This window comes from Entelurus aequoreus, linkage group LG04 (assembly GCF_033978785.1).
Source record: "Entelurus aequoreus isolate RoL-2023_Sb linkage group LG04, RoL_Eaeq_v1.1, whole genome shotgun sequence".
In the NCBI taxonomy this organism is placed as follows: domain Eukaryota; kingdom Metazoa; phylum Chordata; class Actinopteri; order Syngnathiformes; family Syngnathidae; genus Entelurus; species Entelurus aequoreus.
In genome coordinates, this window is record NC_084734.1 from 41,879,587 (window position 1) to 41,905,867 (window position 26,281).

At 42.6% G+C, this 26,281-nt stretch overlaps 2 protein-coding genes across 3 annotated transcripts in view; one reads left to right on the top strand and one right to left on the bottom strand.

Annotated features, from left to right (window-relative positions):
• On the top strand, window positions 1-21,651 carry selenol (selenoprotein L). Its single transcript, XM_062044919.1, has 9 exons — window positions 1-177; window positions 2,727-2,805; window positions 2,922-2,975; window positions 3,079-3,124; window positions 3,256-3,377; window positions 3,469-3,583; window positions 18,404-18,526; window positions 18,590-18,727; window positions 20,381-21,651. The coding sequence occupies exons 1-9, from the start codon at window positions 72-74 to the stop codon at window positions 20,498-20,500; spliced, it is 903 nt and encodes a 300-aa protein (XP_061900903.1). The 5' UTR covers window positions 1-71; the 3' UTR covers window positions 20,501-21,651.
• The window catches only part of clec11a (C-type lectin domain containing 11A), a 10,477-nt gene continuing 3,660 nt past the window's right edge, over window positions 19,465-26,281 (bottom strand). The window contains exons 1-5 of one of the 2 annotated variants that reach the window (XM_062044921.1): window positions 25,904-25,988; window positions 25,421-25,535; window positions 25,215-25,322; window positions 25,050-25,133; window positions 19,465-22,746 (exon numbers count right to left, since the gene is read on the bottom strand). In XM_062044921.1, the coding sequence (XP_061900905.1) occupies window positions 22,334-22,746; window positions 25,050-25,133; window positions 25,215-25,322; window positions 25,421-25,535; window positions 25,904-25,906 (723 nt within the window). In that variant the 5' untranslated portion in view covers window positions 25,907-25,988 and the 3' untranslated portion in view covers window positions 19,465-22,333. Of the gene's footprint in view, window positions 22,747-25,049; window positions 25,134-25,214; window positions 25,323-25,420; window positions 25,536-25,903; window positions 25,989-26,281 lie in introns of those variants that run through there. The other variant, XM_062044920.1, reaches the window with a different exon arrangement.

Here is a 26,281-nt window from a genome sequence, read left to right on the forward strand (position 1 = left end):
CAATGTCACGTGATTTACCCGGAAGTTTCACGTCTTGAACTTTGGACTTTGGACTCGGAGAAGGTTTGGACATGGACGAAGACATGTCCCAGGAGGTGGACACCTTCATAGCGAGTCTGAAGCTGCTCGTCAACCTGGGCAAAGTTCTGTTGGAGCAAGCTAAGAAGGACTCCGAAGGTCAGACGAACTTTAACACTTGTTTCCACGCAAACATAATAAACTCACCGTGTGTACTTGCCTCATTTTGGACAATTTTGGCTTTAAAAATAAGGGTGTTTTTACGGGAATGCCGAATTAAACGGCAACATTTAATTGAGAAGATTATACGCTTGGTTTTTATTGTTTAATAATTTTTTTTTTTTTATTAAACAGCGATGGACTTATTTTCACTGTAGTCTAGGCAAGGCCGATCAATTAAATCAGGGGTGTCAAACGTACGGCCCGAGGGCCGGATCAGGCCCGCAAACAGGTTTTATCCGGCCCGCGGGATGAGTTTGCCAAGTATAAAAATTAACCAGAATTTTTTTAATGAAAGAAACAACTGTTCTAAATGTGTCCACTGGATGTCACAATAGCAATTCTTTGTATCTTTATAGAAGATGCTACATATGTACCAAAATCCCCCCATGATGTTAGTACATCAGTTGAGGAAAATGATCAAACTACATAAATAACATCCTGTAATTTGATTTTGATATAATTTTTTGTATCTTGATAGATTGAAAATTAACACCAATGAGTTGACTGATTATTACATTATTACATAATTTATTCAGAAAATACAAATAAAGTATATATACTGTTAACCGCAACAACAATATGATGTGCACAATTTCAGAATGTGCTTGTTCTATTTTTAAACAAAGAAAACAATCTGAAGTTGTCTTTATTTTTAAGTTATCGTGCCGTGATTTTACGGTCCGGCCCCATTGGGAGTAGATTTTTCTCCATATGGCCCCCGATCTAAAATGAGTTTGCCACATTTCCAGAGAGCTAATGACCGAGAGGCCAGACTTGCCCTTTCGCTATTTTGAGAACCAGCATTGTCTGCAGTGGACGTTTGTTTCCGTCTATTTATTTTGTCAAATTGTCAGAGTTAACAGTTACAAAAAAAATTTGGTATTAAAAAAATCAGGGGTCTCTTCCAGTGGACGAATGGATGCCTTTATGAGGTCAAAATAATCTGCAAGTTTGTGTACAACGGTCCAAGTTCCTCTAAATAACAGCAGTGCTCTTCTGGTTTTATATTTGATTTGCTGTAAAAAGTATCTACCCAAAATTCTAAATTGAAGTTCGGCACCTGGGCCGCCAGTTAAATAGCCCTGCTGCTGTCTCTAAACCACAAGTGTGAAACTCAAGGCCGAAGGGCCTGATTCGGCCCGCCACATCATTAAATGTGGCCCGTACAGTGTACCGCTGGTCTGATCACCCTCTTCCGGACCTGAGGATGACGTGTGTGTGTGTATGTACAATGGATCCAAAGAGACGCCGGTGATAAATTGTTGAGCAAAAGCTTACTTTTATCAACAAGCGGTTCTGCAGTACCTGGATGAGACCTAGCCAAATGATATCACCCCCCCGAGCAGCCAGGCAACCAGTCCTTATAACCCAAAATGTCATCTCAGGTTTTTAATTAATAATACTGAAATTGACTCCGTCAGGCCCATATACTGGGATGTTTGTGCATGTGTGAGTGTTTCCTAGTGTCCGTTGAAATTATATAATCGTTATTCATTGAGAACTGTCCGAAGAGTCCTACCATCGACAGATTTACTAAGCCTTGCTTTAGTGAAGGGTATGGTGCCCACCTGCGCGTGTCACACATAACGGTCATACTTTATTACCTGGCCAAGAAGATGGACCCCAGCTTACTAGAACTGGCTGGCTTCTTGCTTCAGGAGAATATTTCACCATTTGCAAAACATGTTATTTCGTTAGACTAGCAAATACTAAAGTTAAAAGTTAAAGTACCAATGATTGTCACACACACACTAGGTGTGGCGAAATTATTCTCTGCATTTGACCCATCACCCGTGATCACCCCCTGGGAGGTGAGGGGAGCAGTGAGCAGCAGCGGTGGGCGCGCCCGGGAATCATTTTTGGTGATTTAACCCCCCAATTCCAACCCTTGATGCTGAGTGCCCAGCTACACCGGCAATCCGGTGCAAATGTGGGTCATTAAAGCACTTTCTGGCTAAAATTATTTGTTTCTTTCAATTTTGACAGAAAATAATGTACTGCTTGCAATTGCATATCTTCTGAACTTCAATATTATCTAATCATGCAACAAAATATTTCAGGCATGTTTTGTCTATCCAAATTAAACACTTAAATATCTGCTCCTCATTTTGATTTACAAAGACTTACGATTTTGAAGCAAGTTATACATCAATCTGTTAGTAAAAAGTATCATAAACACAATTGCTTATGCAAATTGTGTACTGAGACTTTTATACGTTGATATTTACTGTTTACTGCCCTCTGAGGGCAGCCATAATTGCGACTTGGCCCTCAGTAAAACAAGTTTGACAGCCCTGACAAATGATGCTTTGCTTTTTTGAAGTACCCTGTTTACATAAAATTGCATTTCGTCTGCATGATTCAATGTGAGCGTGTTTGTTAATAGGATTAGTGCATGCAATTTATGGCATGTAAATCTCATTTTCATTTTATTATGCACAATACCTTAGCAAAAAGAACTGAAGCATCACTTTGTTGTCATACAGCCTCCCTGGAGAACTTTGTCCCTCACAAAATCGCCACTTTATACGGCCTGATCGTAGCTGGAGCAGACTTCTACAAGAGGTGATCAAGTCGTTATCCCATGACTACATCATACATGTTCCGTCATAAGTGATACAAATATAAATTCAAACAGTTATGTGCTGTAATTAATGGTGCGATGTGTTACTGTTGGGCAGCATCGGAGTGAAGAAGAAGACAGAAGCCGAGGCCCTGTGGAAGAAGTGGTATGGGTAAGTTAGCTTAGCATCACTGGGAAGTTAAAAGATAATGCTTGCTAATCCTTATTGCTAAGTGCCATATTGGCTGTCTCAGTGAATGGAAATGTTTTTACAGGCATGCCGCAGTGCGAGAGCAAGTGGACGAGATGCTGCAGCTCCAGGTTTGTACGAATAAACACACCTTTGTTGTCTGTCTGAACCAGTGACGATGACACATTACACATTAGGTTCCCTACAGCCACAGCTGTCAATGACATCCGACTGATTAGTAATTAAGGACATTTCCTTATAGAGCGACTGGGACTCCTTCCTGCAGTTTGTGGACGAAGGTCTTCCTCCGTCCTCGAGTGGTCTGACTCCTGCAACAGACATCTTTAGCCCTGAAACGTTGTTTATTGACGGCCGCAGTGGAGCGTGAGTTTATTGCGTTTACTTTGTTCGATAAACTTGCTCATTCAAATTGTAATGATGCTCACTAGTTTAAGGTGTTTAATGTTTAAAACAGGAGTGTAACACTGGACCAGTACCGCCCTCAGGGTCAGAAAATTCTGCTGGTCCTCATCAGACACTTTGGATGACTGCCGTGACGCGACCATGTGGCCGAGCTGCAGGGCAACCAGGTCAGTGGTGACAAAAGTTACAGTACCATCATGTAACAAAAAAAGCAGTGTTTCCCACGGTGTGTGTCCAATAAGATCAGAAAAAGTTGCTAAATTTGGTAACTTTCTTAAAAAGAGAATATAGAGGGATCTGAACACTCGCTAAGTTGGCAACACAGAACCCTCTTGTTACGTGTTCTTATCTTCTGGTACACGGGGTATGCATATGAAGCGTGTTAGGAAGGAGAGTTACTATGCCATATACTCTTTGGAGTTGTAACTACAAGCTGCATTCACAGACAGTTTCTTATAAAGTGTTACCTTTCTGTTTTTAATTTGAACAACACTTTGGGGCAGTATTGGCAGTTCTAAAATTCTGCTTTATAAATACTGTATTTTCTGGACGATAAGCCGCTACCTATTTTTTTCCCGCAATTATAAACTGGCGAATTCACACATTTTTCTTCCCTAACGGCCATAATGTTTTGTATTCAACAAATAGTTTTCATAGAACACAAACACAGACACTGAAAAGGTGTGTTACTGTTTGTGCTATGGGTCCATCTTTTGGATAAGTTCGCTCACTGCAGGTGCTGCCGGTTGAAAATGTACTTCCTATTTTGTTCCTTTAACCGGAAGTATTTGTCCATAGCGTTTCTGCTCAAAAGGATTCTTCATTCATCTCTCCAAGCAACCTTCTGTGTGTTTTGCAATGTAACTAAAACTAGTAATACCTACTAAACCATCTGTTGGAGCCAAATTTCCTTATTTGTTTATATTGTTTTTATTTTATTTTCTCTTAATTGATTGCTGGCCTCAGTTCATGCTGAATTTCCTTTTCGGCAGATTGCGCCGCCCACTTTCTGTTAAGAACCAGGAAGTGTTGACAGGGATGGGACCGTTGCTATGGTGCGGTTGCCATGGTAGCCTCCTTTTTAATTGGGTTCAGCTGGGGACACTCCAGGGGCGATTGCATGAGGAGAAACAGTTTTCGACCATGTGTGGTCAGGTCTCGCTGCTGTGACAATGTGCCATTCAAGGTCAGCATACATTATATTCTATAGCCTACATTTGATTTAATTTTGATAGCATAAAATAAACGGATTGTCTTATCCAAACACAAAATTACAGTACTGGACATTCAATCATTTGCATGTGTCAAACTGGTCAACACAGTCAATCAATCAATGTCAATCAATGTTTATTTATATAGCCCTAAATCACAAGTGTCTCAAAGGGCTGTACAAGCCACAACGACATCCTCGGTACAGAGCCCACATACGGGCAACGAAAAACTCACCCCAGTGGGACGTCGGTGAATGACTATGAGAAACCTTGGAGAGGACCGCATATGTGGGTAACCCCCCCCTCAAGGGGAGACCGAAAGCAATGGATGTCGAGTGGGTCTGACATAACATTGTGAAAGTCCAGTCCACAGTGGATCCAACACATCAGCAAGAGTCCAGTCAACAGCGGGGCCAGCAGGAAACCATCCCGAGCGGAGACGGGTCAGCAGCGCAGAGATGTCCCCAACCGATGCACAGGCTAGTGGTCCACCCGGGGTCCCGACTCTGGACAGCCAGCACTTCATCCATGGCCACCGGACCTATGCAACTCCCCCTCGCAAGGGACAGGGGAGAAGAGGAGAGAAGAAAAGAAACGGCAGATCAACTGGTCTAAAAAAGGGGGGTCTATTTAAAGGCTAGATTATACAAATGAGTTTTAAGATGGGACTTAAATGCTTCTACTGAGGTAGCATCTCTAACTGTTACCGGGAGGGCATTCCAGAGTACTGGAGCCCGAATAGAAAACGCTGTATAGCCCGCAGACTTTTTTTTGGCTCTGGGAATCACTAACGCAGATTTCTTGTCGGAACATATGGTACAATACAATCGGCGAGATAGGCTGGAGCTAAACCGTGTAGTATTTTATACGTAAGTAGTAAAACCTTAAAGTCACATCTTAAGTGCTCAGGAAGCCAGTGCAGGTGAGCCAGTATAGGCGTAATATGATCAAACTTTCTTGTTTTTGTCAAAAGCCTTGCAGCTGCATGTTGTACCAACTGTAATCTTTTAAGGCTAGACATAGGGAGACCCGAAAATAATACGTTACAGTAATCGAGACGAGACGTAACGAACGCATGAATAATGATCTCAGCGTCGCTAGTGAACAAGATGGAACGGATTTTAGCGATATTACGGAGATGAAAGAAGGCCGTTTTAGTAACACTCTTAATGTGTGACTCAAACGAGAGAGTTGGGTCGAAGATAATACCCAGATTCTTTACCGAGTCGCCTTGTGTAATTGTTTGGTTGTCAAATGTTAAGGTGGTATTATTAAATAGATGTTGGTGTCTAGCAGGACCGATAATCAGCATTTTCGTTTTCTTAGCGTTGAGTTGCAAAAAGTTAGCGGACATCCATTGTTTAATTTCAATAAGACACGCCTCCAGCTGACTACAATCCGGCGTGTTGGTCAGCTTTAGGGGCATGTAGAGTTGAGTGTCATCAGCATAACAGTGAAAGCTAACACCGTACTTGCGTATGATGTCACCCAGCGGCAGCATGTAAATACTAAAGAGTGCAGGGCCAAGAACCGAACCCTGGGGAACTCCGCACGTTACCTTGACATAGTCCGAGGTCACATTGTTATGGGAGACGCACTGCATCCTGTCAGTAAGATAAGAGTTAAACCAAGACAAGGCTAAGTCTGACATACCAATACGTGTTTTGATACGCTCTAATAAAATATTATGATCGACGGTATCGAAAGCGGCGCTAAGATCAAGAAGCAGCAACATAGATGACGCATCAGAATCCATCGTTAGCAATAGATCATTAGTCATTTTTGCGAGGGCTGTCTCCGTAGAGTGATTTGCCCTGAAACCGGATTGAAAAGGTCCACAGAGATTGTTAGTCACTAAGTGTTCATTTAGCTGCTGTGCAACAATTTTTCGAGAATTTTGGAAATAAACGGAAGGTGGGAGACCGGTCGGTAGTTTACCATGAGGTCAGGATCGAGGTTAGGTCTTTTGAGCAGAGGATGAATAACCGCTTTTTTGAATGCTAGGGGAACAGTGCCGGAGGAAAGTGATAAGTTTATAATATTCAACACTGATGGACCTAATAATACAAACAGTTCCTTGATAAGTTTCCCAGGAAGTGGGTCAAGTAAACATGTTGTTTGTTTTATCCCACTTACACGCTGTAATAATTCCTCTAATGTTATTTCATCAAAAATAGAGAGACTATTTTGGAGGGCAGTGTCCGTCGTATATACAGTCGTATTTGTGTTAATAGAACCCAGTTGTAGCTGAGATGCGTTGTCTTTAATCTCCTTTCTAATGAGTTAAATTTTCTTATTAAAGAAATTCATAAAATCATCTGCCGAGTGGGTGGAGCTACTGGGAGGAGTCCCTTGTTGGGTTAGCGATGCTACTGTACTAAACAGAAATTTAGGATCGTTTTTGTTGAGGGGGATGAGATTTGAGTAGTATTTAGCTTTAGCTAAGGTAAGCATGCGTTTATAAGTTATTAAACTATCACTCCATGCTTGATGGAAAACCTCAAGTTTAGTCGCGCGCCATTTGCGTTCCAGTTTTCTACATGATAATTTATGAGCTCTAATTTCTTCTGTAAACCATTGGGTGCGCCTTTTAGGGGCCCTTTTTTGCTTTAGCGGTGCTATACTATCAATAATTTCGCGCAAGGCATCGTCAAAGTTGTTAGTGAGGTTATCAATAGAGCCGACATAATTTGGGAATGGTGCCATTACCGAAGGCAGTACGTCAGCAAGAGTCATCGTTGTGGCAGCATTAAGGTTGCGGCCGCTATAGCAGTTATTATTATTATTAGCTTGTTGACAATGAGTCAAAACTTCAAATTTTATAAGGTAATGATCGGACATTACTTTAGTATATGGAAGTATCATAACTTTGGAGGTGGTGACACCCCTGACTAGATCTATTGTATTACCGTTGCGATGCGTGGGTTCATGTATTATTTGTGTAAGACCACAGCTATCAATTATGGTTTGGAGCGCCACGCACTGAGGGTCCGATGGGGTATTCATATGGATATTAAAGTCCCCCATTATGATTATATTGTTGGCGTGCGTCACTAGATCAGCAACGAACTCTGAGAATTCACTGATAAAGTCCGAATAGGGCCCAGGGGGGCGGTAGATAACAGCCAGGTCGAGAGGTAGCGGTGTGACAGACCTCATAGTAAGCACCTCAAACGATTTATATTTATTATTTAGGTTAGGGGTAAGGTTGAAATTTTCATTGTATATTAGTGCGACACCCCCTCCCCTTTTAAGAGGACGGGCAACATGCGCATTCGTATAGTTAGGAGGAGATGCCTCATTGAGCGCAAAAAATTTGTCTGGTTTGAGCCAGGTTTCGCTAAGACCAATGACGTTAAGATTGTTGTCTCTAATTACCTCATTAACTAATAACGCCTTGGGAGACAATGATCTTATGTTTTAAAAGCCCATATTATAGGTATTGGGCTGTTTTGACGAGTTTTTGTTAAGATTATCCGTAGTGGCAATATTAACAATGTTGCGTTTATTATGCGTAGTGCACTTTAAATAGTTTCGACCATATCTAGGAATTGATATGACGGGAATTTTCCGATTGTTTGCTTGGTGCTGCAATAGACTGGACATATCATAATTTGCCACCTCAGTAGAATGCATGTCCACCTCTGACACAGACACAACAGAAAAAACATTATGTGAATTGTGTATTATTCTAAGAGAATTGCTATGCGTACATGGATTATCCAGCCTGGCGATGGCTAGTTCTAGCTTAACTGACTCCTCACCCGGACTAACAGATATTGTAATTGCCTGTGACCGGGCTTGCTCTAGTGTAGTCAGTCAAGTGAGACTTAAATAGTAGTCTATGTTTCTAGACAGGATGATGGCGCCTTCCTGGTTAGGGTGAAGGCCGTCTCTCATCAGCAAGCCTGGTTTGCCCCAGAAAGAGGGCCAGTTATCAATAAACGTTAGTCCCTGTTGCCTACAGAAGATAGACAGCCCCTTGTTAAGCGAGACTAATCTGCTATATCTCTCATCATTGCCTCTCGCAGACAGGGGGCCAGAGACAATTACTCGATGCCTGGACATCTTTCTGGCGAGATCACAAGTCCTGGCTATGTTTCTCTTTGTAATCTCTGACTGTCTCATTCTAGTGTCATTGGAGCCAACGTGTACAACTATATTCGCATAATTAGTGGTGCGATTAGCCTGTCGTACGTGTTTACTAGGCCTGTTGCGAGTTAGCTCCCTAAGATTAGCTTCAATGTCAGGTGCTCTGGCCCCGGGGATACACTTTACTGTGGCTGGTTTGCTAAGCTTTATGTTTCGGGTGATGGAGTCCCCTATGACTAAGGTGTGGTGCCCGGTAGACTGGGGTGTAGGACTAGCTAAAGAGCTAAATATATTATGCGTCTCAACCGGTACACCGTAGCTTGTAGGCCGCTTAGGACTGCTACAAGCTGGGCTAGTTAGCTCGCTACAGCTAACGCTAGCAGATGTGTCCGCAACATCTAAAGTTACGACATTACTCTGCTTTAACTGGCGGACACGGCCCTCTAGCAGAGCCAACCTCTCCGTGAGTATGGTGCAAGACGCGCAGGAAGCCATTACTCACAGTGTTTTCTGTCACAGAGTGAAGTTCCTGCTGTCCTCAGGGAAGTGGTCGCGGTCTGCGGGAGTAGCTTCCTACTTACATTCTGACCGGCGCTGCATTTCTCCGCGCTAGCTTAGCAGCTAGCTAGCTGAGGAAAGGGTGGTGGGACAGAGATCGGGTGATTTGCAAGTTAAATAGTACCACTAAATATGTTTGAGAAGTGATAAAGAAAGCTTTAGAACAATTAAAAGCACACAGATAGAGCGATACTTAGCCTTTTTCGCAACAGCGAACAGACGGCGAGCAGTCACGCACGGTGAACCGGAACCGGAAGTACAGTCGCCCTCAGTATCGGCCCAGAGGTAACGGCTGTACATTAAGTCGAAAACTTTAGTCTTCGTTCGTTTTGGAAAAGGACTACGGTAAGTTTGAATGTCAGCTAAGACACACAGTGGACATTTCATTAGGGACAGGAAGTAGAGGATCTCAACCCGTGTTCAACGCGCAGTGTGGGCAACTGGAGCGCACGCTGTCTGACGGTGTTCAGCCACAGGCCGGGCTGTTTCGCCTCGTTTGGACCAGGAGACTGGAGGACAGCAGACGGGACCATCGTTTTGGGCCAGGAGCAACGCAGCGGCAGGCAGGCGGAGGACGCCGCGCTGATCCGAGCCGTTCAAACAACAGCCACGGCGGTCGCGGCTTTCGCCGTTTGGGGTGACAGCTGAGCAGCGCTGGGACGCGCAACGCTGTTTCAAGTTTTGTACTCTTTTCGAAGAAAATCTTTTGAAGACAAGAACAAAGTCACGGGCTGGCATCAAGTAAAGTAAAGGTACTACACGGGTTAATATATGGCCATATAACAGTGTGTGCACACAAAGACAGCAACAAAAAATCCAATGCATTGGTGGTTAATATTCATTGTTATTTAAACCGTTCGTGGGTATTTTCTATGAGGTTTTGTGCATGAGATCAAGCCCGTTCGTGGGTGAGGTTTTGGTTCGAACCAATGCAAATTAATAATTGCGGTTTTGATGTTTGGTGTTTTGACTGACATTAACAAGGTTTCCATATATTTGATCTGATTTTGAATTGTGGGTTGTGTATATTCATGGATCCTGGAAAAGGCAAACATGATGATTTGGAAATGCATGATCATGCGTTAATGGAGGAGCCAAAAGTAACGCATTCAATTGGTGACACAATTAAAAGTAAAATGGAATTGTCAGAAATGACTGAAATTAGTCACAGCCTGCAGAGATGGAAAAACAGGTGGACACAGATCAAACATTTGATGTTGAAAAACAATCCCAGGATGTAAAAAAAAAACACACAGTGAAAATGACACCAAAAGCCCTAATGCTGAGAATTGAAACACTTCTGAAGGAGAGAAGATCCAAATTAAACAAGGCAAGCAATATGCAGAAACATATCATGAAGATGATGGAAAATGGTGAGGACAAAATGGAAGTACAATCTGCTTTCACCAAATATCTTAATGTTCTAAAGGAAGCTGCAAGTGCGCACAAATCCCTCCTACCAATTTTACCTACAGAGGACCAAATCAAACACGACATAAGGTACAAAGCCAAATTAATCAATGTACATGAATTTATTGAGCATGTTAACACCTGGATAAAAACACCAACCCTGGAGAATATTGGGGATTTGGAAAACGAAATCAATCCAAATGACAGCATTAGTAATGTTATAAGTCACAAAGTCTGGTTCTAGTAGATCAAGCACCTCCTCAGCTCGCAGACAGGCAGAGGCCGAAAGGGCTGTCCGCTCTGCAGCTCTAAAAGAAAAACATGCATTGGGAGAGGAGGAGGAAAGGATAAAAAAATACATTCGAAGAGGAGAGGGAAAGAATCAGAATGAAAAAGGAAATGATGAACATGGATGCTCAATTGGCAGCTGCTGATGCGAAATTAGCCCTTTTAAAAGCTCCCAGCCTTCATGTTTCCTCACATACAACATCTGATGGCATGAGCTTCTACTTAAAGAGAACCAAGGAACCACCAGTCACTCTCAACCCCCAGGCTAAAGCACCAGTCACTCTCAACCCCCAGGCTAAAGACTATCAACCCCCCAAAAAGCGACAGTCAAGCCAAGCTTCACCACCACCTCCACCACAGTCTATACACCATCCATCTGAGCAACAACAAATAACAGAATGGCAACTACAATATAGGACACCACAGCAGATGCACTTTGCTTTGGAGCAGGTTTAAATCTGATTTGATCAACCAGGCTTATATTTAATATGCCACAAATTAATCGTGCATAACAAACACCTCCCCCCACCCGTCCATATAACCTGCCAATACACTCAATCCCACAGCCCAAAGTACCGTTCACTTCCATAAAGTTCATACAGCACATATATTTCCCCAAAGTTACGTACGTGACATGCACATAGCGGCACGCACGGACGGGCAAGCGATCAAATGTTTGGAAGAAAGCTGCGTACTCACGGTAGCGCGTCTGCTATCCAACTCAAAGTCCTCCTGGTTGTGTTGCTGTAGCCAGCCGCTAATACACCGATCCCACCTACAGCTTTCTTTGCTGTCTTCATTGTCCATTAAACAAATTGCAAAAGATTCACTAACACAGATGTCCAGAATTCTGTGGAATTTTGCGATGAAAACAGCTGTTTGTATTGGGACACAATGGTGTCCCAATACTTCCGCACACTCCGTGACGTCACGCGCAAACGTCATCATACAGAGACGTTTTTAGCCGGATATTTCCCGGGAAATTTAAAATTGCACTTTATAAGTTAACCCGGTCGTAATGGCATGTGTTGCAATGTTAAGATTTCATCATTGATATATAAACTATCAGACTGCGTGGTCGGTAGTAGTGGGTTTCAGTAGGCCTTTAATGGCCTTCCTGACTACAGTGAGAAGAGGAGTAAGATTGGCTGCTCCACTACTATTGTCAACAGGATCTCCATAACAAAGCTGGAGGAGTTGCTGCACAATCAATATAACCATGAATTTAACGACAGGTCATCAGAAGACAAAAAAGAAATGTCTAGAGATGACATGAAGTTCATGAAGGTCATGACTGATTCGTGCAAGCTTCAAGATGGACACCACACTTTGGAACTGCCCTTTAAAAGGAAGGATGATGTGTCTCTTCCCAACAATCAGTACGTTGCTAGGCAACGCATACTTGGTCTGAAAAGGAGGTTTGGGAAAGATGAAAGATATCACAGAGAATATACAACCTTACTCAATGATGTAATCAGTAAAGGTTATGCAGAACGTATCCCTGAAGAGCTAGTGGACCGTTCAGATGGGAAGGTGTGGTACATTCCACACCATTGGGTGTACCACCCCAAAAAAGGAACTCTGCGTGTGGTATTTGATTGTGGCGCAGAGTACAGAGGAAAATCTCTCAACAAGGAGCTTCTACAAGGCCCTTATCTCACCAGGAGCTTGTTAGGAGTCCTCACCAGATTCCGGCAAGAACCTGTAGCCTTGATGACCGATGTTAAAGCATTGTTTCATCAGGTCAATGTGGCACAGGAAGACAGAGATTTTCTAAGGTTCTTATGGTGGCCTGAAGGCGATGTATCCCAAGAACTGGTAGAATATAGGATGACAGTGTATCTCTTCGGGGCAGTGTCCTCTCCTAGTTGTGCTTGTTATGCCCTCCGAAGGACTGCAGAGGACAATCACAACAGTTTCACTCCCGATGTACTCGACACAGTCAAGCGAAATTTCTACATGGATGATTGCCTCAAAAGTGTGCCATCAGAAGAGGAGGCCGTTAAAATGGTCAAAGATTTGACTGACATTTGTCAGAAAGGAGGCTTCCATTTGACAAAGTGGATAAGCAACAATCGTGAAGTACTGCTATCCATTCCTGAGGATGATCGATCTAAAAATTTGCATGAATTGGATTTGGACAGAGACCAACTGCCGCTGGAAAGGGCTCTTGGACTTCAGTGGTGTGTGGAGACCGACACCTTCAAGTTCAAACTGGCACTCAAAAAACAGCCACATACTCGACGTGGGATTTTATCGATGGTCAGTTCAATCTATGATCCTTTAGGATTTCTCGCTCCGCTCACTCTCCCAGCCAAGCTCATACTACAAGACATGTGTAGACTGAACTATGGTTGGGATGATGACATTCACCCCACTCTCCAACAGCAGTGGACCAAATGCTTGAGAGATTTAGAAAGAGTGATGGAGTTCAAGGTTGAAAGACGCCTCAAGCCGATAGATTTTGGAGAATCCATCTATGGTCAATTGCATCACTTCTCTGGTGCCAATAAAAACGGCTATGGCACTGTCACCTATCTGAAAGTATGGAACAGCCATAACAAACCCCATGTGTCTTTCATGCTTGGCAAGGCCAGAGTTTCTCCCCTAAAGCAAGTGACCATTCCACGTCTAGAACTCATGGCAGCTGCTCTTGCGGTTTGTGTGGACATGATGATTAAAGCAGAAATACAGCTTCAACTGGTGAAGTCTTGCTTCTGGACTGATAGCACGTCCGTTTTGAAGTACATCAAAAACGAAGACAAGAGATTTCATACTTTTGTAGCAAACATGATTTCTGCCATTCGCAAAACATCTGATGTCACACAATGGCGGTACATTAATACCACTCAAAATCCTGCAGACAAAGCCTCAAGAGAAGTTACAGGGGATGAGTTACTGACTCACAAAGGATGGATAGAAGGCCCTGAGTTTCTGAAGAAACAAGAGGAAGAGTGGCCAGCTGATATCTTGGAGTATGGGATTGCAGCGGAAGACCCTGAGGTAAAAAAGGAGCTCAGCACCAATGTAGTTATTGTTGATACTCCAAGTGCTACTCACCAACTGACCATCTACTTCTCTGACTGGAAATGGTTGAAGAGGTCAGTTGCCTGGATCCTGAAAATAAGAAGGACTCTACTGGAGATGAGTCAAAAGAGAAAACTACTAAGTGATGACAAAATGGATCAGGAAATGATGCACATTACAGCTACATTAGGAAACCAAACTCTAACACCAGACGATCTTTCAAGAGCTGAGACAACCATCATCCACTTCACTCAAGAACAAAGATTCCCACAGGAACTTGCTTTATTGAAATCTGGGAAGAGTAATGTGAAGAAAGACAGTTCTATTTACAAGCTGGACCCCATTCTGGAAAATGGTTTGCTTACAGTAGGAGGGAGATTGAGTAAAGCAGCAATGTCAGAGGATTCTAAACATCCCATTATCCTCGCAAAAGATCTCCATATCTCCGCTCTGATATTAAACCACATCCATGAACAACTGGGCCATGGTGGGAGAAACCATGTACTCTCCAGGCTAAGAAGGAAATATTGGATCACAAGTGCTAATGCAGCTACCAGAAAAATCATTTCAAACTGTGTCTTCTGTAAACGCCATAGAGGCCAATTGGGCGAACAGAAGATGTCAGACCTACCTGTAGAGAGGATCGCTGCCGACATACCTCCATTTACCAACGTCGGAGTTGATTATTTCAGCCCGGTTGAGGTCAAGAGAGGTCGTTCATTGGAAAAGGGATATGGGGTCATCTTTACCTGTATGGCATGTAGATAAGTCCATTTGGAAGTCGCCTACTCATTGGATACAGATTCCTGTATAAATGCTATACGCAGATTCATTTGTACAAGAGGACCAGTCTCTCATTTAAGGTCTGACAATGGAACCAATTTTGTTGGTGCTGAAAGGGAGTTGAGAGAAGCACTCGCTGCTCTAAATCTCAGCAAAGTACAGTTGGCATTTCTGGAGGAAGGAACACAGTGTAGCTTCAACCCACCAACAGCCTCTCACCATGGAGGTGCATTGGAGCGCTTGATCAGAATGATCCGACGAACATTGACATCGGTTCTACGACAGCAAACCCTGAATGACGAAGGATTTCAAACGGTGCTGTGTGAAGTCGAAGCGATCCTGAATGACCGCCCCATAACAAGGTTGTCTTGGGATCCCAATGATCTAGAAGCCCTCACTCCCAATCACATTCTTACCATGAAAGGAACACCAATTTTACCACCTGGATTATTCGAAAAATCAGACCTCTATCTCAAACGAAGATGGAGACAAGTCCAATACATCTCGGACCTATTCTGGAAACGATGGTTAAGAGAGTACTTAACTTTGCTACAGGAGCGACAGAGGTGGAGCAAACAGAGAAGAAGTCTCGTCCCAAGTCGCTGATCGCAGAAAATACCGCGCCACGTGGCTCCTGGTTACTTGGAAGAGTCATGGAGACTTATCCAGATAAAAAAAGATTGGTGCGTCCTGCTAAAATCAAAACTAAAACAAGCACACTGGACAGACCAGTTACAAAAATGTGCTTGCTGCAAGAAGCTGAAGTGTAAAAAAAACAAACAAAAAAACTCGAAGATGATTATTGTTTGTTTATATTTATGGCTCCATTATTATTTTGAATTGTTCATGGCATCCTGCCCTTCTCAATTGGGGGCCGGAGTGTTGAAGCCAAATTTCCTTATTTGTTTATATTGTTTTTATTTTATGTCCTCAGAGGAAGGAGACTTGTCTGCCAGTGCTGGAGTTGTAATGTTAGTCAGTTCGCAGCTCAGCTCCTGAGGCAAATTTTGAGCCACTGGTGGAATTTCAGACCGTGAAACATGTGCGGCGGGCTGAGTAGCTTGTGCTGAAACAAGCAGGCCTCCTCCACATTGCTTTGGGCTCTCCCTCTGAGACTCCATGGCTTTGAACTGGTGACAAACAGTTTTCGACCGTGTAGTGTCGTGCCGGGCGGGCCGTGTGTGTTCAGGTCTCGCTACTGTGACAATGTGCCATTCAAGGTCAGCATACATTATGTTCTATAGCCTACATTTTATTTAATTTTGATAGCATAAAATAAATGGATTGTCATATCCAAACACAAAACTACAGTACTGGACATTCAATCTTTGCACGCGTCAAACTGGTCAACACAGTCGCCCTCAGTATCGGCCCAGAGGTAAGGGCTGTACACCATCCCTTGTGTGATGTCTGTAGGAGTGTTTTATTTATACGTGCTATCGTAATGTAATGACGCTAGTGTCATTAGCATTGGCTAACATGCTAACACGTTTACAGCGGTATAGCTCGGTTGGTAGAGCGGCCGTGCCAGCAACTTGAGGGTTGCAGGTTCGATCCCCGCTACCGCCATCCTAGTCATTGCCGTTGTGTCCTTGGGCAAGACACTTTACCCACCTGCTCCCAGTGCCACCCACACTGGTTTAAATGTAACTTAGATATTGGGTTTCACAATGTAAAGCGCTTTGAGTCACTTGAGAAAAAGCGCTATATAAATGTAATTCACTTCACAAGTGTCTGTGTTTGTATTATTAACTTACAATGGCATTCTTTTTGTATTGTTCCAGTTTCACAAATTCCCCAGTAAAAGATTTCACTGTGGAGTTATTGAGTCTGTTTAGCTGATTGGAGAGCAAGCCTTTGCAGCTTGTGAGCCAATAATGATGGATGAATGATTTATGAATGATTCAGTTTGACTGATTCAGTTTGAGTATGTCATAGTCAGTTCCATATCATTCATGTAGTACATAATAAATATAAATATCTCCAGAGAAAAATCTAATGCTCAATAACAATAGTATTGTTATTTCACAAAAAAGGAACATTTAATTAAATTAGGAAAAGAAAAATTAATTAAACATATCTCAATAGGATAATGGGAAGAAGTGTAAACTTTTAACATCCGGTTTTCTCTGTACCGCATTTTGATACATTTGTCTGGATTTACATAACACGATTTGCTCAGATTAATGTGTTTACAATAACTCAATATATATTAAAGTACATTTACACTCCCATTCAAAACAAACCTTACAATACCGAGCAAAATACTAGATTTGTACAATTTCTTAAAATGCTCAATGTTTGAACAGTGTTTGAGCTCGTCACTCAGGGTGTTCCATATTTTCACCCCATAGACTGAGACACAAAACGTTTCCTTGTGCTAAGTGCTAAAGTGTGTTAATATTTTGCCGTTCCTCTGAGGTTATACCCTACATCTCTTTCTATGAATTAACTTTGGAATATTTTGAGGCAATTGATAACTTATTGCTTTAAACATGATAAGCCCTGTCAAATATTCTACTAAAACAGGAAATGTTAACAGTTTTGACCTTAAAAAAGGCTATTTTTTATGCTCCCTGAACCCCACATTATGGATAATTCTAACCGCCTGTTTTTGTAAGATTGTTAAGGGATGTACTGTATGTTGGTTTTATCATTTTTTCCCCAAACTTCTGCACAGTAACTTTAGTACGAATAAATTAGTGAATAGTATAGTTCCTGGAGGGACTTTCCATCAAGTTCTTTTTGTGCTTTTGCCAACGCTCCAATACTTCTTGATCATTTCAGATGTATAAATAAAGCAATGACTTATGTTTTGTTTGATCATCTGTTTTACTACCGTGTGACAGGCACCATTTGGAAACAATTAAGGCATGTAAATAAACATTTACAAAACCTTTTGTACTGATATCTATCTATCTGCGGCTTAAAGTTTGGTGCGGCTAATGTAACCAGTGTTCTTTTCCTCTGCGTTGTGTGTGGGATTTAATAAACATGACCGACACCAGGGCTTGCTGCTCAGCTGCACTTTACTCGTGGCAATGCATCTCTGACAATACAAGAAAAACAATGTCAATATTTTCTGTCAATTGTCGAGCCCCTACACAAATAGAATAATACAGAACAAGAAATAGTGAACTTAAGTTCTTAATGAGACAATAAATACACTTTTCTGTCGTCACGTGGACGCCTTCCTCTCACGTTGATATCGTGGACAAAAGGGAAGTAGAAATGCGTGTCCAACACCTATAAAGAGGCAGGTGTCACAACAATTATTGCAGTAGGAGGGACACGACGAGACAATGGTTCTACATATTGACAAAACAACAAACTTCAGGTATTTTCATGTAACTTACACATTTTGTGTAATTATAACAATAATACAACATTATGATATACATTATATTTACATGACATAATTGACCCTGTTACACTACTACACGTGAACATTTGGTGGGGGCAGCTTAAATACCGGTGTGCTCTGCAGCCCGGGAAATAGGTTAAACCTTGACTTTGACCTCATGTTAAATGGTCAAAATCAGGTTAATGGTCAAGGTTCATTTGAATTTGAATGTACAAAAAACACTTAAAAATAAACTTTTTTTATTTTGTGTGCAGGCTGCCCTGGAGGCTCGGTCCATAAAGGTCTTGGTGGTGTGTTTCGGTGCCTTGGAGGGGTCTCAGCTGTGGCTGCAGCAGACTGGATGCACATTCGACATGGTGCTAGACTCTCAAAGAAAGGTATTAGGACACTTGGAGATAATTAATGTTGAATACTCTGAAGCACTTCTCTGTCTGCCGCAGATCTACAAGAGTTTTGGACTCGTCTCATCCTACGCTAAGGTAATGAGCTTTGGCACCCTGCTGCAGTATTCCGAGTATCCAGCAGTGAACAGAGACCTCCCTGAATTCCCCTTCCACCTGCTGGAAGACCTCTACCAGGTAAAAAGAGCCAATACTGATATTAATCTGATACAATAGTACTACATACATTTATTTTGTAGTGTGGAATGTTGAAATCGATTTGATTAAGTGAAATGACTCAGAATAATTTTAGTTATGAAAAACACTAACCGTTGACATATGAGTAACCCCATACTTATAAAGTGCTGTTAATCAGATCCCTGTATAGCATACTTGCCAACCCTCACGATTTTCCCGGGAGACTCCAGAATTTCAGTGCCTCTCCCGAAAATCTCCCGGGGCAACCATTCTCCCGAATTTCTCACGATTTCCACCCGGACAACAATATCGGGGGCGTGCCATAAAGCACTGCCTTTGGAGTCCTCTATAACCTGTCGTCACGTCCACTTCTCCTCCATTCAAATGACGTGCCGGCACAGTCACATAATATATGCGGCTTTTACGCACACACAAGTGAATGCAATGCATACTTGATCAACAGCCATACAGGTCACACTGAGGGTCGCGGTATAAACAACTGTAATACTGTTACAAATATGCGCCACACTGTGAAACCACACCAAACAAGAATGACAAACACATTTCGGGAGAACATCCGCACTTTAACACAACATAAACACAACAGAACAAATACCCAGAATCCCTTGCAGCACTAACTCTTCTGGGATGCTACAATATACACCCCCCCTACCACCAAGCCCCGCCCCCCCCAACCCGGCCCCCCCATCTCAAACACCCGAATTCGGGGGGCTAAAGGTTGGCAAGTATGCTGTATAGTGAGAGTATGGCCAATTCTGTTTCAGAGTTGGCCCCAAACATGGCGTCCTGTAGTCACGTGAGGGGATTTTGACCAATCATTTAGGAGATTGTTTGGCCATACTCTCTCTTAACAAAAAATATTTGAGAAGCAGTGGTCCGCGACCCCAAAGGGAATAAGCGGTAGGAAATGGGTGGATGGATGGTCTAGCTTGTGTGCTTAGCTGTTGTGTAGCTGAGAGCTACTAGTAGCCTACCATGTTTACCTTTTGTAAATGACTAAAAAACATCTGTGTGCTTATTGGAGGACTTTTACTGTAGATGTTAATTGGCTGTCCAGCTTTGCACAAGTAAACATGCTGCAGGACTGCTTATATTTGATGCAAGCTAATGTCATCCAATACTTGTTTTTTGCGGATATCAGACCGATATCAATATCGAATTGGATTTGGGAAACCCCGAACGAAAATGTCTCAAAGTTGATAGAAACCTGATCATTGTAATTATTTATCTCGTGTATTATTCAATGTTTGACAAATGTCTTACCTTAGCAGATTGTTTGTTAACATTAAATCTGTTATTACGCCTCTGGGGGTGTCCAAAGTTTGGCCTGGGGACCATTTGCAGCCTGCAACTTGTTTTGTCTTTTATTGGCCCGCGACACATTCTACTGCCAAAATAAACATGTGCCGGATTAGAACATTACAAAAAACAAGGAAATGCAACTGACCCAACTCTCCTCAAAAATGGGATCCAAGTAAAACTAAAATGGCCGACGACCAGCGTCAAGGAGGTATATGCTTTAATGAAAGGGTTTGTCTTGACTCTTAGTTTTCATTGCAATAATCATTCTTTTTTTTTAATTAGTATATTTTGATCATCTGTTAAATGTTCATGTTTAATGTATTCTTCTAGATGGGAGGAGATTTCCTGTTGAGCAAAGCCAACCAAATCCTCCTGTTCCACCAGTGTAAAACCCCGATGGACCGGCCCTCCATTAGCCGTATCCTAGAGGCGTCTGACACTGCCCGCTAACTGCAGAAGAAACCTTACACATTCCAGCCAGGTTAGGTTAGATCACTTACTTTGAACACGAGTTGAGCTCCGCTTCGACCCACGCTGATGACGTCACGCCTCGCCCTCACTCTGTTGTGATGAGGCGCGACCGATGCCAAAGAGTGGGGCGAAGATGTCCGCTCCTCGTTTTTAGATCAGTGTTTTGATCAATCTGCTTTTATGTGTGATAATTGATTTTAGCTTTGTGGTTGAGGTTTGGCGTGTTCCTGTGGTCATGAAGTGCAATACAGATAGTTACGCTTAATTTTTGATAAGGAATAAGATGTAAATAATCAGCTGTTTGAACTTATAAAAAAAAAACATTCAGTGAAGAACAATCAAATTTGGCCTTTTTTAATGCACAGGTCACTGTGATCCCTTCCCTCCCAAGGTTTCTCATTGTTCCCATTGGGTTGAGTTTTTTCCTGCCCTGATTTGGGATAAGAGTCGAGGATGTAGTGGTGGTTTGTGCAGCCTTTTGAAGCATTTGTGGTTAAGGGCAATATGAGTAAACATTGAATGATAATAAAGATTAATTGCATACATTCAGCTTTTAATGTGCACTTTTTACAACATGAAGACTTTTTAGGAGGAGAATCTCGGCGCTGAGTCAGCCGTCAAACACGAGTCCCGCCCTTCACCAGAATTTGCACTAATATTTGTAAGGATTATCTCAGCCCTCAGAGACCCCAAATCCGACATAAAAAACAAAAGCTCTGTGGAAGTACAACAGTGTAACTTTATAACCAATATGCTGACATCACCAGATTAATACAAGTCGTAAAATACCGATACGACATTGTCAAAAAGCTTTAAATGATGTGTTTAAAAATGTTTTAACATTCTTTGTTGCTGTAAGAAAAGTGTCTTAAATGTGCATTACTCCCTTTAGCCAGCCGGCGCCCTCACCACTAGTGGTAAATCTCCAGCTTCTTTTCCACTGCATGATAAGTGTTTCCCATAGAACTACAGTCTATTTGTGGTGGAGGTGAATGTAATAACCTAATTGTCGAAATTGCATAATGGGCAATGTTGCATTTGCAAAAAGCGACTAAAAATGACATGAAAAGCAAAACAAATAATTTTGGAACTACAAACAAATGTTCATCTGTCGTTTCTTTTTTGTTTTACATGTCAAGACAAACATGCTAAGTTGGCAGCACTGATCTCTCCCTATTGTCGTGTATATCAGGTGCGTTATGTATATGAGCGAGCCAGGTAGTACCAAATTTATTTGAGGCGGTCCGCCACAAGTGTATGAATGAATGACAAGCACTGCTAACTACCTGGTTATTTATGCTTTTCCACTGGCAAAAGCAGGTACTATTTCAAGTATCTGGTCAGCTGGGATGCTGACCTGATACATTATGGACAATGGGAATTGTTGATAGTAGCCTATTGGTTGAGCAAATTGTAACATTTTGAGTTACATGGTTAGAAATGCCAAAAATAAACATGCTGATGTAAGCTTAGCCTGTTGTTGCAATGTTATACTCCTCAGTGTCCTCTTAGATAAAATGTCCTCCGCTCGTTTTCCTCCATTGTTTGTTTGCATGTCTCATCCTGGCAACAATGTAGCTTTTGCAAAGTCTGTTTTACGCAACAACTAAGGCAACAAACAACTTGTTTTTACGATCAATCAGCAAGATTAATTAGCTTTGGCTTGTTTGAATGTGTTTTTGTTTGTCAGCATAGTTACGCACATATGTACTCAATTGAGTCAAACTTGTAATCAGAATCAACTGTAGAGACTTGATCAGGCTTGTTTGGAATTACAATGAACACCAACAAATTTGGTGTCGAAGTCCATATCTAGAGCGCCACCCTGTCATCAAACTCGCACAGATAGTTCATGGTGCGATCGCAGTAGTGGTCCCACCAGTCGCCGTCGTCCGACGACATGGCCACGCAGTTTTCCCGTTTGCCGCCGTCGGGCTGGCTGGACAGGAAGTGCTTGCGCCACTGGAAGTAGGAAACCCGCGTACCGTCGTCGAAAATGTACTGGCCTTCGGAGGTCAGGTCGTTGATGCCCAACCACACGGGCCAGTTGCCCGGGTGGAAGAAGGACTTGGTGTAGTGGGCAAGCGCCTCTTGCTCACGCCGGTCACGGGGCATCGCCATGCGCCCGCCGCGATCGAGGCACTTTCTGGAAGCCCCAGCATAGTCCTCATAGGTGTTGTAGACCAGGTAACACTTGTAGCCCACCCTCAGACCCTTCTGGCAACCTGATTGGCACAACACAAAAAACTCAGCCGATTGGACAGTATGCGCACCCTTGTTGAGTGACACTTCCCAGTTGCATTGCATCTTCCAACCTTTACTTACCCGATGCCGGGGTGGGGGGTTAGCATCACTTTTTTTTTTTTTAAGATTTAAAAAATAAATTTTGCTCTAGTGAGAGATGTAGTGACATTTGAAAAGAAGGCTGCATCTGCATCGTTTTGGGACTTAATCGGCCTTCAAACGGCTACTAGTACTGTATTGACTTTGGCTCCCCCTGGTGGTTGCATAAAAAATGTATCAATGAATAAAATGTACAATTCTCGGGCTCGGGATCTTTCTGTGTGGAGTTTGCATGTTCTCCCCTTGACTGCGTGGGTTCCCTCCGGGTACTCCGGCTTCCTCCCACCTCCAAAGATATGCACCTGGGGATAGGTTGATTGGCAACACTAAATGGGCCCTAGTGTGTGAATGTGAGTGTGAATGTTGTCTGTCTATCTGTGTTGGCCCTGTCACGCCAATTTTCTTCCCATCACAAAAACCTTCCTAACCCCCATTTACTTCCGGGGTCATTTTCGCTTACGTCAGTTCCTCTTACTTACGTCATTTCCTCTTACGTCATTGCCAGCGATCGATAAATCCAAATCTCCTGAAAATGGTGGTGTCACTGGATGATATTCGTCTTTATCTGTCCCAGGGGACTTATGTCAAACACCAGCAGGCTTCGCAACATTTCAAGCGGAGTGTTAGGGCCGCTGCTGCGAACTTCTGTCTTCGTGGTAACGTGCAAAAAATATTAATTAATATATAATACTGTTAAATGTCTGTACTACTTTAAATCAACATTATTGTTGAAACCATTTCACTAATATTAATTAATATATAATACTGTTAAATATCTGTACTTTAAATCAACATTATTGTTGAAACATTTCAGTAATATTAATTAATATATAATGTTAAATGTCTGTACTTTAAATCAACATTATTGTTGATAATTCAGACGTTTTGTTAACGCTGTATTATAAAAAAGAGTCAAACGAAGTGCTATCGATCGCTGTCAATGACGTAAGAGGAACTGACGTAAGCGGAAATGACCGCGGAAGTAAATGGGGGTTAGGAAGGTTTTTGTGATGGGAAGAAAATTGGCGTGACAGCCCTGTGATGAGATGGCGACTTGTCCAGGGTGTAATCCGCCTTCCGCCCGAATGAAGCTGAGATAGGCTCCAGCTCCCCCCGCAACCCCGAAAGGGACACACGGTACAAAATGGATGGATGGATTCTTGCTGGTCAGTAAGTGTAATATTATCTATATATTTGTTTAGTGTTTTCTGTTCTGGCGTTGCATTGGAAAAGATTAACTTTACGATCTGCTTCAGCACTAAAGTTCTAACTATTACCCTTTGCATTTGACCCATCCCCTTGTTCCACCCCCTGGGAGGTGAGGGGAGCAGTGAGCAGCAGCATGCGCCACGCTCGGGAATCAATTGGTGATTTAACCCCCAATTCTAACCTTTGATGCTGAGTGCCAAGCAGGGAAGCAATGGGTCCCAGACTCGGCTGGGGTTTGAACTTACAACCTCCCAGTCTCAGGGCGGACACTCTAACCCAGTGGTTCTTAACCTTGTTGGAGGTACCGAACCCCACCAGTTTCATATGCGCAGTCACCGAACCCTTCTTTAGTGAAAAATAAAATATTGTTTTTTTTCCAATTCAAGACAAAGTAATATGTTTTTGGTAATACTTTAGTATGGGGAACATATTCTAAGTAACAAAGACTTAATTTAGAGTTATTAGGACACTAGGGGAACATATTCTAAGTAATAAAGACTTAATTTAGAGTTATTTGGTTAGGGTCAGGGTTAGAGGGTTAGGGTTATAATAAGGCCATGCCGAATAAGGCATTAATAAGTACTTAATAATGACTAGTTAAGAGCCAATATGTTACTAATTTGCATGTTAATAAGTAACTAATTAATGGTGAATATGTTCCCCATACTGAAGTGTTACCATGTTTTTTTACAGGTGCATAAAATGAACCGTGCATGAACATCACCTTGTTCAAACAACAAAACCAACACAGTGCATAAACTCACAACAAATTACACACCTGCAAACCAGTCTGCTGTTGCCGTATCCGTAATACGCCGATAGGAAGAAGTTGGTATTTACACGATGAGTCGGGTGTGTTTTGACCTCCGCCGAACCCCTGAGGCCGACTCACCGAACCCCTTGAGTTCGATCGAACCCAGGTTAAGAACCACTGCTCTAACCACAAGGCCACTGAGCTAACAACAAACAAACAGACCTTCTAGTCTTCCGGTCTCCTTGCGGTTGTCTTTGCTGTGCTGGTAGACTTCACGGATTTTGTCCTCCAGCTCAAAGACTTTTGCTGCCATGTTGGAAAGAGATAATATAAATAGTTGTTAAATAAAGCTGACCATTCAGGAACCTTTGTATGGAGGTTCCTTACGGTCCATCCTGGACAGATGCTCCATCATCTGTCCCACTTGAACATCCAGAGTGTAATGTCCCACGTTGAGTTTGTGGATGGCCTGGTCGATCCCGGCCAGTCGGGACACTGCGGGTAAGAAGAGGACACAATGGGCCTCAATGGAAATGAGACGCCCAAGTAGCATGTGATGCTAACGTTGTGTCTGAGACGATGTGAGGACGCACAAACATAGTTGTAGGAGTTTTCAAAGTCCGACGTCGGGTTGGTCGGCTCCGGTTCGGGAACAGGATGGGTGTCTGGAACATCGCCTCTCGCCTTTTTCACCTCTAGATGAGACACCTGACAGAAATTGGGATTTAATATTGTTTAACCAGCTACCTGGGCAATTTTGTTTTAAAAACTTGAGGACGTTTGTATAGTTTAATAGCTAGCATGATCATGTATGTGTGCGACAGTGGTCAACAGTTGACCCTCGCCACATCATGCGTTACTACATCGCAGATTTCTTTTGACATTTTCTACATATTTTTGTCCAAAATTAAGTGTTGCATTCATTCTTATTTACCTGTATGACTTAAATGACCAGCTCAGTGGCGTTGTGGTTAGAGTGTCCGCCCTGAGACTGAAAGGTTGTGAGTTCAAACCCCGGCCGTGTCATACCAAAGACTATAAAAATGGGACCCATTGCCTCCCTGCTTGGCACTCACCATCAAGGGTTGGAATTGGGGGTTAAATCACCAAAATGATTCCTGAGCGCGGCCACCACTGCTGCTCACTGCTCCCCTCACCTCCTAGGGAGTGAATATGGGGATGGGTCAAATGCAGAGGATCATTTCACCACACCTAGTGTGTGTGTGGCTATCGTTGGGACTTTAACTTAAATGTATTACAGTGCGGTATGTCTTTTTTTGTACTATGTTGTGGCAATGGATACAAGGTTTTTCAAGTTCGGGATGACAATGCTAACACTGTCCCTAAACTCGGCACTGTCTTCAGTGTGATAACCAAGTCAACTTTTTGATGCACTTCATTTTCAATGCCGGCCTTATCAGTAATATGCACGTCTTGGTGAGACTTTGCGTGAG